The sequence below is a fragment of the Schistocerca nitens genome, chromosome 11 (assembly GCF_023898315.1).
Source record: "Schistocerca nitens isolate TAMUIC-IGC-003100 chromosome 11, iqSchNite1.1, whole genome shotgun sequence".
NCBI classification, from domain to species: Eukaryota; Metazoa; Arthropoda; class Insecta; order Orthoptera; family Acrididae; genus Schistocerca; species Schistocerca nitens.
In genome coordinates, this window is record NC_064624.1 from 213039228 (window position 1) to 213054927 (window position 15700).

At 45.1% G+C, this 15700-nt stretch overlaps 1 protein-coding gene across 1 annotated transcript in view; it reads left to right on the forward strand.

Moving 5' to 3' along the window:
- Nucleotides 1-15700, forward strand: part of LOC126212799 (fibrous sheath CABYR-binding protein-like) — a 199260-nt gene that overhangs the window by 134838 nt on the left and 48722 nt on the right. The window contains exons 4-5 of the mRNA XM_049940200.1: nucleotides 9637-9836; nucleotides 9885-10068. Of these exons, the coding sequence (XP_049796157.1) occupies nucleotides 9637-9836; nucleotides 9885-10068 (384 nt within the window). The remainder of the gene's footprint in view (nucleotides 1-9636; nucleotides 9837-9884; nucleotides 10069-15700) is intronic.

A 15700-nucleotide genomic window follows, 5' to 3' on the forward strand; every position in this document is an offset into this window, starting at 1 on the left:
TACTCATCTCCTTTCCGACCAGCTTAATTCCCGTCGCTCCGCAATCTTCCTCTCCCTGGACCTCGAACGAGCATGACCGCATTTGGCATTCCGGTCTCCTCTTCGAGCTCCAAACCTTGGCCCTTCCCATTAACTACGTCCGTCTGATCGGCTCCTTTCTCTCCCACTGTCTTTCCTACGTCACCATCCATAATACCGACTCCTACACCTTTTTCCCCTCCGCCTGTGTGCCCCAAGGTTCAGTCCTCTCCCCCCTTCTGTACCTATTGTACACGGCAGACATGCCGCCGCCGTAGCCCCCCGTCCACCTTCTCCAGTTTGCCGATGACACGGCCTTCCTTGCCCTCGCCCCCAATTCAGCGCTCCCAACACCTTCTCCAATCCCATCTTGACCGGTTCACCGCTTGGTGGAACTAGTGGTTGCTCGAGGTCAATCCCTCCAAAACCCAGGTGATCATTGTAGGCAAAACCACCCCTTCCTTCCGCCTCCTTGATTTCTATCTCACCATCTATGGCTGTCCTATCGCCCTCACCCCCACCCTTAAATACCTTGGCGTCACCCTCGACCGTCGACTCTCCTGGACCCCCCATCTCTGGACAATCCGAGCCGAGGCACGCTCCCGACCGTCTCCACGAGCTCCTTTCCGGCCGTACGTGGGGTCTGGACCCCTCCACCATACTCCACACATAAATCCCTCATCCGCCCTATCCTTTGTTACACCCATCCGGCCTGGATCTCCACCCCCCTACCATTTTCAAATCCTTGAACTCCATGCTCTCCGCCTCGCCTATCACATCCGTCTCCCCTCCCCCATGCGGATCCTGTACGATCTCATCCCGTTCCCCCACCTCCTCCTTTTCCTTGAAAGGATACAAATCCTGTACACCTCCCGCAAACTCGATCCTCCTCACCCGCTCGTCTCGCCCATCCTCTCCCACCCCCGCCCGCTGCAGCGCCTGTATTCCCACGTCCCACCCGGTCTCCATCTCTCCACTCTCCTTACCCTCTCCCAAGGTGGCTTCCGCCAGCTCCCCCTCCCTGACTATGTCCTCCTCCCCTCCATCTACCCCTCCTATCAACCTCGCACACGCTACGTGGACTTTCGCGCGCCGGAGATCGTCGCCATCGGTGTCTCGCGTGTGTGACGTCGTTTTGTGTTTTTAGTGCCCGCGGTCAGGCCTCTACGTTCTCTTGTGCCGTCGGATTCTTCAGTGTTAAGTGCGCCGTGTCAACGTGTTTTCAGTGTCGTTATCGTCGAGTGTGAACGGCTCCGTGTTTTTTGTGTATCTGTGACCACTATTTTTTTGCCCTTCACTATCTTCATTCTGATTCTCCATTCTGTGTTCTGTTATTGTCAACACTATGACAGAAGAGCGGCGTAGCATGCCGCTGACAGCCTACCTGATGGTTCAGGTATTAAAATAACAATAAAGGGAAAAAAAGCCCTGCCAGAGTAAATGTCTCTGGAGTGAGCATTGCGTTCTGCGCATGTTGTCAACATTAAACCAGGATTGTCACGTGTTCTCGGGACTTCGCTGTGCGTGTGTGCTTTCCGCAGAGTTTGAAGTTTATAATATCAAGAGTTTTTGTTGTGTTTTCACCGTTTGTTGATAGTGTAATAGCGATGGTGAATTACTGTTGTTGCTGAAGATGCAAAGAAAAATATGTGAAAGGAGGGATAGTAAAAAAATTTCGAGACGCATTATAATTAAGGCTTGATTCTGTAGACCTATTTTTCTACGGTTTTATGACTATATAATAGATATTACGGCTCGTACAAAAGCTTACAAACAATCGCTTCCTCTCGTAAAGTTGCTAGTGGAAAAGGAAAGGGAATGGTTAGTTGTTTCAGCAAATACTATTCTTCATGCATTTATCAGTGACTTGTCGATTATGTATATAGAATTGAAAGACGGGAGAAAGATAAATTCAATAGAGTCGGGGTGTGTAATTGTCTTTGTATAATATGTGTGTCCAAACCTTTTTGTTTACTATAAAGTTTCAGTAGGAGACCGTGTTAAGCGTGTCTAGGACATGGAGAATGATTATGTGTAATTTATATTTTAGTTTCCCGAAGGATGAACAACGAGTAAAGATGTGGCTCCAGGAAATAAGGAGGAGTAATTTTGTGCCCACAAAATATTCCAAAGTATGTTCAAAACAAAGAGGAATGTTTAGACAGAGAAAAATTTGGACGTGTGTGGCTGAAGGTAGATGCTATACCAACTATTTTTAATTTTCCACAGTAGCTACTACCAATTTCTGCATTCAGCTTAAATACGTTTTCTGCACAAATCAAATAAAAAACACAATAGTGTAGCTAATAAAAGTAAACATTCATCTTCTTTGGTGTATTTTGCCTTCAGTTTACTTTCTTCACCATTTCATTAAGAAGCGTAAAATATTAGTAAACATGTCCCCAAACTCTTTCATTTGTGTCACTTTCCACTTCCCTTAATGGTGTTATATGGGTTGACTGTTACATGACCAACTGTATTTGCTTTACAGTACATTTATTCTCCGATCGCCTTTTTTCCCCCTTCTTAGTCTACTATTTATTTAATAAACTGGGAGCAAGTACGTAAAATGCGTTAAATAAATACTTCAAAGTGTCACCAGTAAGAAAAATTTAGGTCGCAAAAACGAGAAAATAAATACCCATAAATAGAAGAAAAAAAGGACGAATTAGCAGGGATGTATGTAATCGCTAATGTGTGGCAAATTAGGTGTTTTTCGGACAGTTGCAAAAGTACTAAAGTACTGTCAAGTCGTTTTGCAGGACTACCACTGCAAAAATGTACGTCAGGCTCTGTAATACTATAAAGTGCGGTATCATACCAAAAACTACCAAAACTCGAGTGCATCTGAACTATGACACCTATCGCAAAGAAGCTGAGTGTAATATCACTTTCCCTTAAAAGTTACGTAGCTGGTTTATTCCCGGTATCAAATGGATACTGTTAAAATATCTGCGCAACATGCATAAATAATCCACGACACGTACGAAAAGAATCCGTCTGTACTAGGGATGCAGTGACATTCTAAACATACAGGGCGCTATACGGACAAGCACAAGACGTCCCGAGAACACGTGACCAGGCCGGCAATGTATGTTCACAACGCAAAATCTGTTCTGCGCATGTGAATGCTCACTCCAGAGGTATTTACTCTATGCGCCCTGCCAGCGAGTCTAATCTCTGGAGACATCGGCTCGTCTCAGACAGCTTATTTACTTTCTTGTTCTGTGTACGAGTGGACGCGGTTGTTAGGTTTTCTTGTTCCTGTGTCGTCTCGGGCTTGTCGTTGTCGGTTCTGTCCTACGTCGTTCGTGTCCGTCCTCTGCCGTTGTGTTGTCGTTCGCGGGCCGCTCCGCGGCTCCCGCCGAGCTTTCCGTCACTTCAAACCCGCGTCTGTTCCGGTCGCCTTTGCTACAGCTGACGAGGATCGAACTCACAACCTCCTGCGCAAGTAAGCTGTCATCCTATCCTTTACACCATGCTACCGGGCTGTTGATGAGCTTTTTTAATGCTGTTGAGCGTCACACAAAACTCGAACCTTTTTTTTTTTATCAATTACTTGCCAACGACCGCTTACCAGGGTGAACGGTTGCAGTGTGGGGCACCTGGGACCTGAACCCACGTCACCGTGCAGGTCGCTTCAAAAAGTCGGGGTCGCGGATCGCTGGCGACTTCTGCCTGTACGGAGAAAACATGAGGGTGACAGAGTGGCGTTACATACGCCTACCTGCTTGTAACAAACCGGGAGTAAGAAACGCTCTTTGCTTATAGTCAGCAGATCATTTCTCACTCAACTTCAGAGTGCTGGCTTTTGCACGCAGTACGTCGGGATATTGTATCCTCACGAAAATGTAATGTGATATTCGCGAAAATTCATTGCCTTCGCCGAAATCTCTCCCCCACACTCTGTGAGATTTGTAAAATCACACTGGTTAATTCCCTCCCCCCCCCCCCTCACCTATCTTTTTTTTTCTCTGTACGCTGGTACTTAACTGCCTTATTCTTTTTGTTGTTGTTGTTGTTGTGATCTTCAGTCCTGAGACTGGTTTGATGCAGCTGTCCATGCTACTCTATCCTGTGCAAGCTTCTTCATCTCCCAGTACCTACTGCAACCTACATCGCTCTGAATCTGCTTAGTGTATTCATCTCTTGGTCGCCCTTACGATTTTTCCCCTCCACGATGCCCTCCAGTACTAAATTGGCGATCCCTTGATGCCTCAGAACATGTCCTACCAACCGATCCCTTCTTCTAGTCAAGTTGTGCCACAAACGTCTCTTCTCCCCAATTCTGTTCTATACCTCCTCATTAGTTATGTGATCTACCCATCTAATCTTCAGCATTCTTCTGTAGCACCACATTTCGAAAGCTTCTATTCGCTTCTTGTCCAAACTATTTATCGTCCATGTTTCACTTCCATACATTGCTACACTCCATACAAATACTTTCAGAAACAACTTCCTGACACTTAAATCTATATTCGATGTTAACAAATTTCTCTTCTTGAGAAACGATTTCCTTGCCATTGCCAGTTACATTTTATATCCTCTCTACTTCGACCATCATCAGTTATTTTGCTCCCCAAATAGAAAAACTCCTTTACTACTTTAAGTGTCTCATTTCCTAATCTAATTCCCTCAGCATCACCCGATTTAATTCGCCTACATTCCATTACCCTCGTTTTGCTTTTGTTGATGTTCATCTTATATCCTCCTTTCAAGACACTGTCCATTCCGTTCAACTGCTCTTCCAAGTCTTTTGCTGTCTCTGACAGAATTACAATGTCATCGCCGAACCTCAAAGTTTTTATTTCTTCTCCAAGGATTTTAATACCTACTCCGAATTTTTCTTTTGTTTCCTTCACTGCTTGCTCAATATACAGATTGAATAACATCGGGGAGAGGCTACAACCCTGTCTCACTCCCATCCCAACCACTGCTTCCTTTTCGTGTCCCAGTAGTAAAGGAGTTTTGCTATTTGCTGCTTCCTTTTCGTGTCCCCCGACTCTTATAACTGCCATCTGGTTTCTATACGAAGCATATGTTTTATTTTGTAACCACATTCGACAGAGTTCAGGTGAAATGAATGAACTGTGCAGAGGCCGTGACGAATTTCGTCGTTCCGAAACTATTTTATGAAGCAAGTGTTTGGCGCTGAATGAGATACCTCTTCCTGCGGGACTGTTTCTGTCGCGTTCTCTGGAGGCGCCAGCATTTCGCTTCGGCCACCCTGCCCGCGTCGATCACTTCTTAAGTATTGTTCGTGCACTTCGTAACTCCCCAACTGAAAAGCGTCTCCCCCGGAGTAGTGGGTCGACAGTCCGCGAGCCACTACGACTGTATGCCCCAGACGTGCTGCGCAGAGCTCTGAAGACGTCCCTGGCTACCGAAACGTCGCGTGCGTGCCGGCGTCTTTGGTTCATCCTCGACAGAGACAATACACGCCCCAGAACGTGACCTTTTTTCCTGTACTCAGAAAAGCGACCTACGTATGGCAGGTACGCTGTAGTCCGCCAGTCTGTTAATGGTAGCTGTCGCGTCTCGCCCTGTTGAACGGATGCGAGTAGTGAAAGCATTCGGCGACTTTTTAGCAATGATCGAATTGCCCGACATAGCTCCTGCGAGATTCTCGATTTTCGGCATTTACGACTCTAGATGTGAAGGAGCTAAACGAAGAGTGTGAAACAGTAACGAACATTACAACGAACAGAGTGAATGCGGATGTGAAAGACCAGCTGCGTTTATATTAACCTTGAAACTTGATAATTTCGTGCTTCACGTTTTAGCACGTTACACCCACTGCCACGTAATATGAGGGCCGAACATCTTCGGGGGAGACGTTGGCGACCTGTGGATCAAAATGAAAATCTTGGCCTCCTCGTCATTCTGCGACTTTCACAATTCCACGTGTGGATCTGCAACCACCCACCCCAAACACCGAGCTGCTCGGAGACTCCCATTCTTCTTCTTCTTCTTCTTCTTGCGTTACGGCCTCTGCAGGACCACAGGTAGCGCCTTCGAGGACTGCAATTTTCTCTTCTTCTCCCAGAACTTCTTCACTCTTTTTCTTCTCTCTCGCACTTCTCCGGAGATCTTCAGTGTCCTTTTCTCCTGTCCGCTCCACTGGTCACACTCTAATCTTTTCCTGTATTCCTCTCTGTCGTTGATCTCCGGCATATTGGTCGGTGTATATTTGTTCCTCCAACTTTCCTTTCCTCCGACCTCGATCCGCAATTCCATCCAGTCCTTCCGAAGTTCAACGACCCACTCGGTTCCTGTCTTTCCCCCTGTCCTTCCTGTTGTTTCCCACACTCTCTCCGTCACTCTGTCCGCACCAACCTAACTACATGTCCGGCAAACCTTGCCCTTTCGAGTCTGATTCCCCCGGATGTTGTTCTCATGTTCCGGTACAGTTCTTCCCTAGGCCTTCGCATCCGCCTCTCTCCACCTCTCTTGGGACCTGGTATTTTTCTCTGTATTCTTTCTCTAGATGTTCTGCAGAGCACGCAGTTGGCCGTCGTAACTAATTCCACGGCAGCCTTCTACATTCTGAGACGCTTTCAGTTCTGTTTCCGTTATTTGTTTCACTCTTCGTGACGTGACATCTCAAAGTATGAGCATTTTGTGGAAATGACAATTATAGGAAATGCTAATTTACAGCTTCTTTCGAACACATCTGCTGCTATATTTTTCTTTTGTGCGTCATTGTTGTCACGTTTACATTACAAGCAGACTTATTTGAGTCTTTCCGTAGATTAATGGCCAGTCTTAAGATTAATTTTATACTCGCAGCTCATACTGAACTAACCAATGATTTGTTGTGATCTGCAGTCCAGAAACTGGTTTGATGCAGCTCTCCATGCTTCTCTATCCTGTGCAAGCTTCTTCAACTCCCAGTACCTACTGCAACCTACATCCTTCTGAATCTGCTCAGTGTATTCATCTCTTGGTCTCCCTCTACGTCTTCACCCTCCACGCAGCCCTCCAATTGGTAATCCCTATCAACTCTTCTCACCAGTTCTATTCAGTACATCCTCATTAGTTATGTGATCTACCCATCTAATCTTCAGCATTCTTCTGTAGCACCACATTTCGAAAGCTTCTATTCTCTTCTTGTCCAAACTATTTACCGTCCATGTTTCACTTCCATACATGGCTACACTCAATACAAATACTTTCAGAAAGGACTTCCTGATACTTAAATCTACACTCGATGTTACCAAACCAAATTTCTGTTCTTGAGAAATGCTTTCCTTGCCATAGCCAGTCTACATTTTATATCCTCTTTAGTTCGACCGTCATCAGTAATTTTGCTTCCCAAATAGCAAAACTCCTTTACTACTATAAGCGTGTCATTTCCTGATCTAATTCCTTCAGTCTCACCTGATTTAATTCGACTACATTCCATTATCCTCGTTTTGCTTTTGTTGGTTTCCGTCTTATATCCTCGTTTCAAGACGCTGTCCATTCCGTTCAACTGTTCTTCCAGGTGCTTTGCTGTCTCTGACAGAATTACAATGTCGTTTGCAAACCTCAAAGTTTTTGTTTCCTTTCATGCATTTTTGGCGCTACTCCAGATTTTCCTTTTGTTTCCTTTAGTGCTTGCTCAGTATGCAGATTGAATAACACTGCGGATAGGCGCTAGTACCCTCTCTCACTCCCTTCTCAACCACTGCTTCCCTTTCATGCCACTCCACTCATAACTGCCTTCTGGTTTCTCTACAAATTGTAATCAGCCTTTCGCTCCCTGCACTTTATCCCTGTGCCTCTAACCTGGTCGTAGGTCGTGTTCCAAAAATGAAGAACATAGAGACAGAAGTGATGACACTTTCTGCAGGACCTGACCATCATTTTGCAGGACAATGCTGAAGCACATACAGTCCGAGCTGTTATTGGTTTGATTGACTGATGGGGCTGCTAAGTGCTTTACCACCTACTGCACTCCCCTGACTTTAGCCCTCGAGAGTTCAACTCGATTTCTTAAGTGAAGGAAGCACTGCACGGCATTCGCTTCAGAACTGCTACAAATTCCTCGGGCAACACACCGTGCCTTTCGAATTGTCAACACAACTGGCACTGCTAAGAGTATCCTACGACTTCCACATCGCTGGCAGCGGGTTATACACAACGCTGGTGACTACTTTGAAGGTCACTAAAACTTTGAAACACGTATCTATTTTGTACGAGCTGTAAATTGCCACTATTAAAGTTCCAAACCCCGTATCTTCACGCACTTACATTGTTACAGCAAAAAAATTCGACTCCGGCAGACGAGCGTGCAGCTTCGCTGCCTTCACATACGGCTCCGCCCTCTTCTGCAACAAAAAGTCGCGTGCGTTACTCCCACCTCACTACTATAGTTGTCGGCACCGACCGGCGCCTCATCAGAATTTATTTATGTATTTATTGTTCCGTGGGACCAAATTAAGGAGAAGTCTCCATGGTCATGGAACGAGTCAATACATGAAATTGTAACACGATAGTAGAAACAGATAAAATGAAAGATAAGAAACCTATTCAGGCGACAATTCGTAAGTTTAAATAAAGAAAATCAACAATGTGACATTGGAATTTGCTTAATTTTTCAGCTCTTCCAGGAGCTCCTCGCAGAATAGAAGGAGTGAGCCATGAGGAAACTCTTCAGTTTAGACTTAAAAGCGTTTGGGCTACTGCTAAGATTTTTGAGTTCTTGTGGTGGCTTATTGAAAATGGATGCAGCAGAATACTGCACTCCTCTCTCCACAAGAGTCAAGGAAGTGCATTCCACATGCAGATTTGATTTCTGCCTAGTATTAACTGAGTGAAAGCTGCCAACTCTTGTGAATAAGCTAATATTGCTAACAAGAAACGACGTTAAAGAAAATATATACTGCGAGGGCAATGGCAGAACTCCCAGACTATTGAATAGGGTTCGACAAGAGGTTCTCGAACTTACACCACACATAGCTCGAACAGCCCGTTTTTGAGCCAAAAATACCCTTTTTGAATCAGAAGAATTAGCCCAAAAAATAATACCGTACGACACAAGCGTATGAAAATATGCGAAGTAGACTACTTTTCGTGTTGAACTTTGCACCAAAGATACATTCGTCCCATCATTCTGGAGCCGCAGCTCTACACGTTTTAGGACATTCGTTGCACCCTCTTTGCTGCTGCGCTGCTTAAAATTGTCTTACAACATGTGTGGCTTCTTTGGCGGATTTCCGACGGCACAGAATTTTCGGAACAACCTGTCCCTTTGACCGCCGGTTTGTTCCGCCGCCACCTGCGTCCCCGACCTGCCGACGTCGCTTCTGAGTTCTCGCCTCCGCTCTCTCCCGCCTCCGCTCTTTCCCGCCTCCACTGTCTCCCGCCTCCGCTCTCTCCCGCCTCCACTGTCTCCCGCCTCCGCTCTCTGCCGCCTCCGCTCTCTCCCGCCTCCGCTCTCTCCCGCCTCCACTGTCTCCCGCCTCCGCTCTCTGCCGCCTCCGCTCTCTCCCACCTCCGCTCTCTCCCGCCTCCACTGTCTCCCGCCTCCGCTCTCTCCCGCCTCCGCTCTCTCCCGCCTCCGCTCTCTCCCGCCCCCCGGCTCTTTACGCCCGCGACGCCTCACGGCGGGACGGACGCCGCTGTCGGTTCCAGCTCTGCTGGCGCTGGTGCTCCGCGTTCCAGAGGCGGCGGCAGCGCCGCAGGACCCGCCTCCAGAGGACGCTCCAGCAGACGAGGCTCCAGCAGATGGGGCTCCAGCAGACGACCCGCCGGCGGAGGACAGGGCGAAGTCGGCTGCAAACGACCCGCCGCCTCCATACCAGGTCGACGGCGATCCAGCGGATTCGCTGAAGGCGGCGACGACGCAGGCGGCGCCGGAGGCGGCGGCCGCGGCCGCGGAGGCGGCGACGGAGGCGGCGACGGGGAACCGCACGGAGGGCAACGACACGTCGCCCGTGCCGCCGGACTGCGAGACCGAGTGCGACGACTGGAAGTTCGAGATCCTGGCCAAGTGCGACGGCGAGCTGATCGGCTTCGACAACCTCTGCCACTACTACAACCACAAGTGTGTCCACTACGAGGCCGGTGAGCGCTGACTGCCGCCGGCGCACCCCTCTCCGCTCTGCCGCCTCACGTCCCCTCTGCGCACTATTATCCCTCTCTCAAAAAAAAAAAAGTGCAACTAATACATTTTTAGAGGAAACATTTTCCTACTAAATCTGTTTGTCTTTTCATTTACCGTGATCTGTTACTAATTTTTAGTCAAGTTAGTTTTTATGTTTAGCTTTCAAAAAAATACAAAAGCGATGTAATAAGCAAAATAATGAATTTCGTAGGTTGCCAATTACGTATAATGTTTTATCGAGCGCCAGGCTCCCTACAAATTACTGTAAATGCAATAGCGTAGTATTACTCAGTTCCAGTTCACTGATCTGAAATTATTACCGTCACAGAAAATAGACGAGCTTTAATAAAATTATTTCACAGGATTCCTTCAATTAATCTCACTGAATATTTTCACATAATTTCTTCCGCTCCGGCTATCAGACATTGTGCTGTGAAAAAATATTTTTAAACGTACCGCGTAATGGCGGCTAATTGTTAACAGTCAGAGATCACTGTTACGCAGCCGGCCGTTGTGGCCGAGCGGTTCTAGGCGCTTCAGTCCGGAACCACGCTACCGCTATGGTCGAAGTTTCGAATCCTGCCTTGGGCATGGATCTGTGTGATGTCCTTGGGTTTAAGTAGTTCTAAGTCTAGCGGACTAATGACCTCAGATGTTAAGTCCCATAGTGCTCAGAGCCATTTAAACCATTTTTGTCACTGTTACGCACAGCAGCTGGAAACGTGCTAAATAATTTTCGTTAAATATTCTTTTCGTAAGATAAATGTGGCTTAGGTTCTCGAAATAACACATGGAGATCATGTTATACTAATATATTCTTACTAGGACACAGTTTACAACATTAAATATTTGCAGTTACGTTACGACAGAAAGAAATGCTAGTGCAGCACAATAGCTTGCGTACCTTATTCCAGCTAACACCAGAACGAACAGAACAAAACAGACTAGACAGAAGAATGAGCATTGCATTGTGTTTTATACTCTTACAAAGATAGTAATACTTCTTTTAATTACTTACACATTATAATCTCATACAATAAAAATTTCTTTTCTGCATCTATCAATCTATATTGTATATTTTTAGTTAGTGTTATTACCTTTCGCAGATAAATCGATGTTTGCAGTGAAAGGGTGCAGTACCGCCCGACATTGAAAATAGGTACAACATACTTCATTATTTTTGTCAGAACAACACAGTTTTTTTGTAAAATAACTCGATTTCAATTAATACAGCGAAGCTGGATACCAGTGTGGGAAACAATGACAATTTATTTATTTAATTGATCACATGTGCACTCCCACAAAATAAATCCCTACATCCAGTTTGGTGAGATCTGTGAAATGAATGAATGTATGGTCGTCTGCTAACCACAGATAGTGAATGTAAATATATGATCATCTTTGAGACGATCCTTTGGCCACCTTTGGTGGGACCAAAGAGATGAAATTTACCTGAGCTTTGAGCGCCTGAAATGTGGCTGACCAATACGGTAGCAAGGTGCTCCCCCACTTCGGCAGAGGTGCGAGAGGACCTGAAGAACGGCCATGTTTCAGCACTCTGCCGCTGGATCTTGTGTTGTTAAGACCTGTCTTAGGTGTGCTCCGTAAAGACAAAAGAGTGGAGACATGGTATGCATGTGGAATATTTAAGAGTAGTTTGAAATAATAATTTCTGTATTTCAGGAACTTTCGTGGGGAGAACTAAATGTCAGGCAGGTAATATTAATGGGATCGTAGTAATCTTCGGAAGTGACCAACGGTCACAATGAAACCATGTGTAGCAATAAGTTGAAATACTTCCGTGTGCTTAAGTTAAGCTGAATTACTAGCGTGTGTACAATAAGATGAAATATTTAAGAAATAGCGTGTGTACCATAAGTTGAAATATTTAGGAAATGGCGTGTGCAGGACTTGAAATTAGAGACGAGTACTTCCACGTGGTGAGTACTGTGTGAGTCCCAATATGTGTATGAGACAAAGGATAAAGAGAAGTACTCGTCCATGGTAACAGTTGAGGACTCACATGTGTGATGAATATGTTCTTAATATTACTCTGTGTGATATGATTCCGTGTGACGCTAGATTCAAACTCTGAGAGAGAAGCAAGGTGAGTCGGCCGTCTATCCAGCAACGCTACTTGGCTTGCATTGCACAGGAAGACGTGCATATATCTCCAGAGTTCATAGTAGGAAATTACGAAGTGGGGCAATGTCGTGTGATACTGGGATAAATACTAATTGAAGTGAGAAAGCTGAAAGTGATAATGTTGTGACTATTTATTGTATTGTATTCCATGTTGTAGTGAGGTGTATGTCATGTAATTTGGCTATGTGTGGTTTGCATGGGAGAGTAGCAAGGTAGTTTCAAAAGATTAGTGGGTTATGCCTGTTCCTTCTGTACCGCTCGGTCTGGAGGAGAGTTTCGTGATGATAGTTATGAGAGTCGAAGTGTGAGATATACCAAAAAGATCCACTATCCTATCCAGAAAGTGCACTGTAGCGTTAAATAATTACGAGACCATAAGGTAGAGAATCACCAATGTAAAGCCATGCCCACTGGGCGGAATTTCTCATGTGTTATTGTTGTAGGTTATAGAATTTGTGTGTTTGGGTTATAGAATTTATCGGAATAAATAAGTTAGTGAAAAGAAAAAGATTGGTGGACTTTTCCTTCGAATTGTATGTTGTCATGATGTCCCGAATTTATAATGTGTGCGCCACTCATATTCAGTGCGGTGGCCACGTGTTGATAAAAGCCGTTAAATAAAAGACAAAAAGAAAATGTGGTATTGCCAGTGCGTAGTGAACAGTCAGAGTTCTGTAAATCACTGATAGTCAGATGCATGTTTCCGTTGCGTATTATTCATACAGGAGGTTAATTTGTGACTTAATTGTGAGTACGAGAGTTCATGTTACTCGATAAATAAGAATGAATCCACTCGCTTGGCAGACCACTCATCTTGCAGGCCTGACTGCTTGATGCCACAGTATGAGCAAGGCATGTGGGTGCCTCTCAGCAGTTCATTTTGAGTCACACACAGTCATTTTTATTTATGTTTCACCTGGATAATGGTGAATATTGAAAAAGGGACACTACAGCACATTACTAATATTTTATTCGTGCAGTTCTAGTGAACATTACTATTTTTGCAAAGTGTGTTTCAATGTTCCGAAACGAGACGTTACACGACGGTAAGTCAATTATTATCCTCAGTTTAGTGATATTTTTGTTTATTTTGCTACTACTGTCATTTTACATTGATGACGCACGCTTTGTTTATTTGTTGTTATACCCGTGGTCCAGGGGTAGTGTCTTTGATTCATAATCAAAACGTCTTCGGCCCCGGGTTCGATCCCCGCCACTGCCTAAATTTTGATAAATAATCAGCATTGGCGGCCGAAGACTTCCGGCATAAGAAGTCAGCCTCGTTCTGCCAACGGCCTTGTCAAAGAGGGCGGAGGAGTGGATAGAGGTTCAGGGCACTCTCTTGTCCTAGGGGTGGGAAATTGCCCCTAAAGGCGGAAGAATCAGCAATGATCAACGACATGAGGATGCAGAAGGCAATGGAAACCACTGCATTAAAGACACGTAACGTGTATCCACAGGACATGTGGCCTGTAACTGAAGAAGTGTCATGATGATCTCTCCATTGGCAAAAGATTCCGGAATAGTCCCCCATTCGGATCTCCGGGAGGGGACTGCCAAGGGGGAGGTTACCATGAGAAAAAGACTGAATAATCTACGAAAGGATAACGTTCTACGAGTCGGGGCGTGGAATGTCAGAAGCTTGAACGTGGTAGGGAAACTAGAAAATCTGAAAGCGGAAATGCAAAGGCTCAATCTAGATATAGTAGGGGTCAGTGAAGTGAAGTGGAAGGAAGACAAGGATTTCTGGTCAGATGAGTATCGGGTAATATCAACAGCAGCAGAAAATGGTATAACAGGTGTAGGATTCGTTATGAATAGGAAGGTAGGGCAGAGGGTGTGTTACTGTGAACAGTTCAGTGACCGGGTTGTTCTAATCAGAATCGACAGCAGACCAACACCGACAACGATAGTTCAGGTATACAAGCCGACCTCGCAAGCTGAACAGATAGAGAAAGTGTATGAGGATATTGAAAGGGTAATGCAGTATGTAAAGGGGGACGAAAATCTAATAGTCATGGGCGACTGGAATGCAGTTGTAGGGAAAGGAGTAGAAGAAAAGGTTACAGGAGAATATGGGCTTGGGACAAGGAATGAAAGAGGAGAAAGACTAATTGAGTTCTGTAACAAGTTTCAGCTAGTAACAGCGAATACCCTGTTCAAGAATCACAAGAGGAGGAGGTATACTTGGAAAAGGCCGGGAGACACGGGAAGATTTCAATTAGATTACATCATGGTCAGACAGAGATTCCGAAATCAGATACTGGATTGTAAGGCGTACCCAGGAGCAGATATAGACTCAGATCACAATAGTGATGAAGAGTAGGCTGAAGTTCAAGACATTAGGCAGGAAGAATCAATACGCAAAGAAGTGGGATACGGAAGTACTAAGGAATGACGAGATACGTTTGAAGTTCTCTAACGCTATAGAAACAGCAATAAGGAATAGCGCAGTAGGCAGTACAGTTGAAGAGGAATGGACATCTCTAAAAAGGGCCATCACAGAAGTTGGGAAGGAAAACATAGGTACAAAGAAGGTAGCTGCGAAGAAACCACGGGTAACAGAAGAAATACTTCAGTTGATTGATGAAAGGAGGAAGTACAAACATGTTCTGGGAAAATCAGGAATACAAATAATACAAGTCGCTGAGGAAAAAAATAAATAGGAAGTGCAGGGAAGCTAAGACGAAATGGCTGCAGGAAAAATGTGAAGACATCGAAAAAGATATGATTGTCGGAAGGACAGACTCAGCATACAGGAAAGTCTAAACAACCTTTGGTGACATTAAAAGCAACGGTGGTAACATTAAGAGTGCAACGAGAATTCCACTGTTAAACGCAGAGGAGAGAGCAGACAGGTGGAAAGAATACATTGAAAGCCTATATGAGGGTGAAGATTTGTCTGATGTGATTGAAGAAGAAACAGGAGTCTATTTAGAAGAGATAGGGGATCCAGTATTAGAATCGGAATTTAAAAGAGCTTTGGATGACTTACGGTCAAATAAGGCAGAAGGGATAGATAACATTCCATCAGAATTTCTAAAATCATTGCGGGAAGTGGCAACAAAACGACTATTCACGTTGGTGTGTAGAATATACGAGTCTGGCGATATACCATCTGACTTCCGGAAAAGCATCATCCACACAATTCCGAAGACGGCAAGAGCTGACAAGTGCGAGAATTATCGCTCAATCAGCTGAACAGCTCATGTATCGAAGCTGCTTACAAGAATAATATACAGAAGAATGGAAAAGAAAATTGAGAATGCGCTAGGTGACGATCAGTTTGGCTTTAGGAAAAGCAAAGGGACGAGAGAGGCAATTCTGACGTTACGGCTAATAATAAAAGCAAGGCTAAAGAAAAATCAAGACACTTTCGTAGGATTTGTCGACCTGGAAGAAGCGTTCGACAATATAAAATGGTGCAAGCTGTTCGAGATTCTGAAG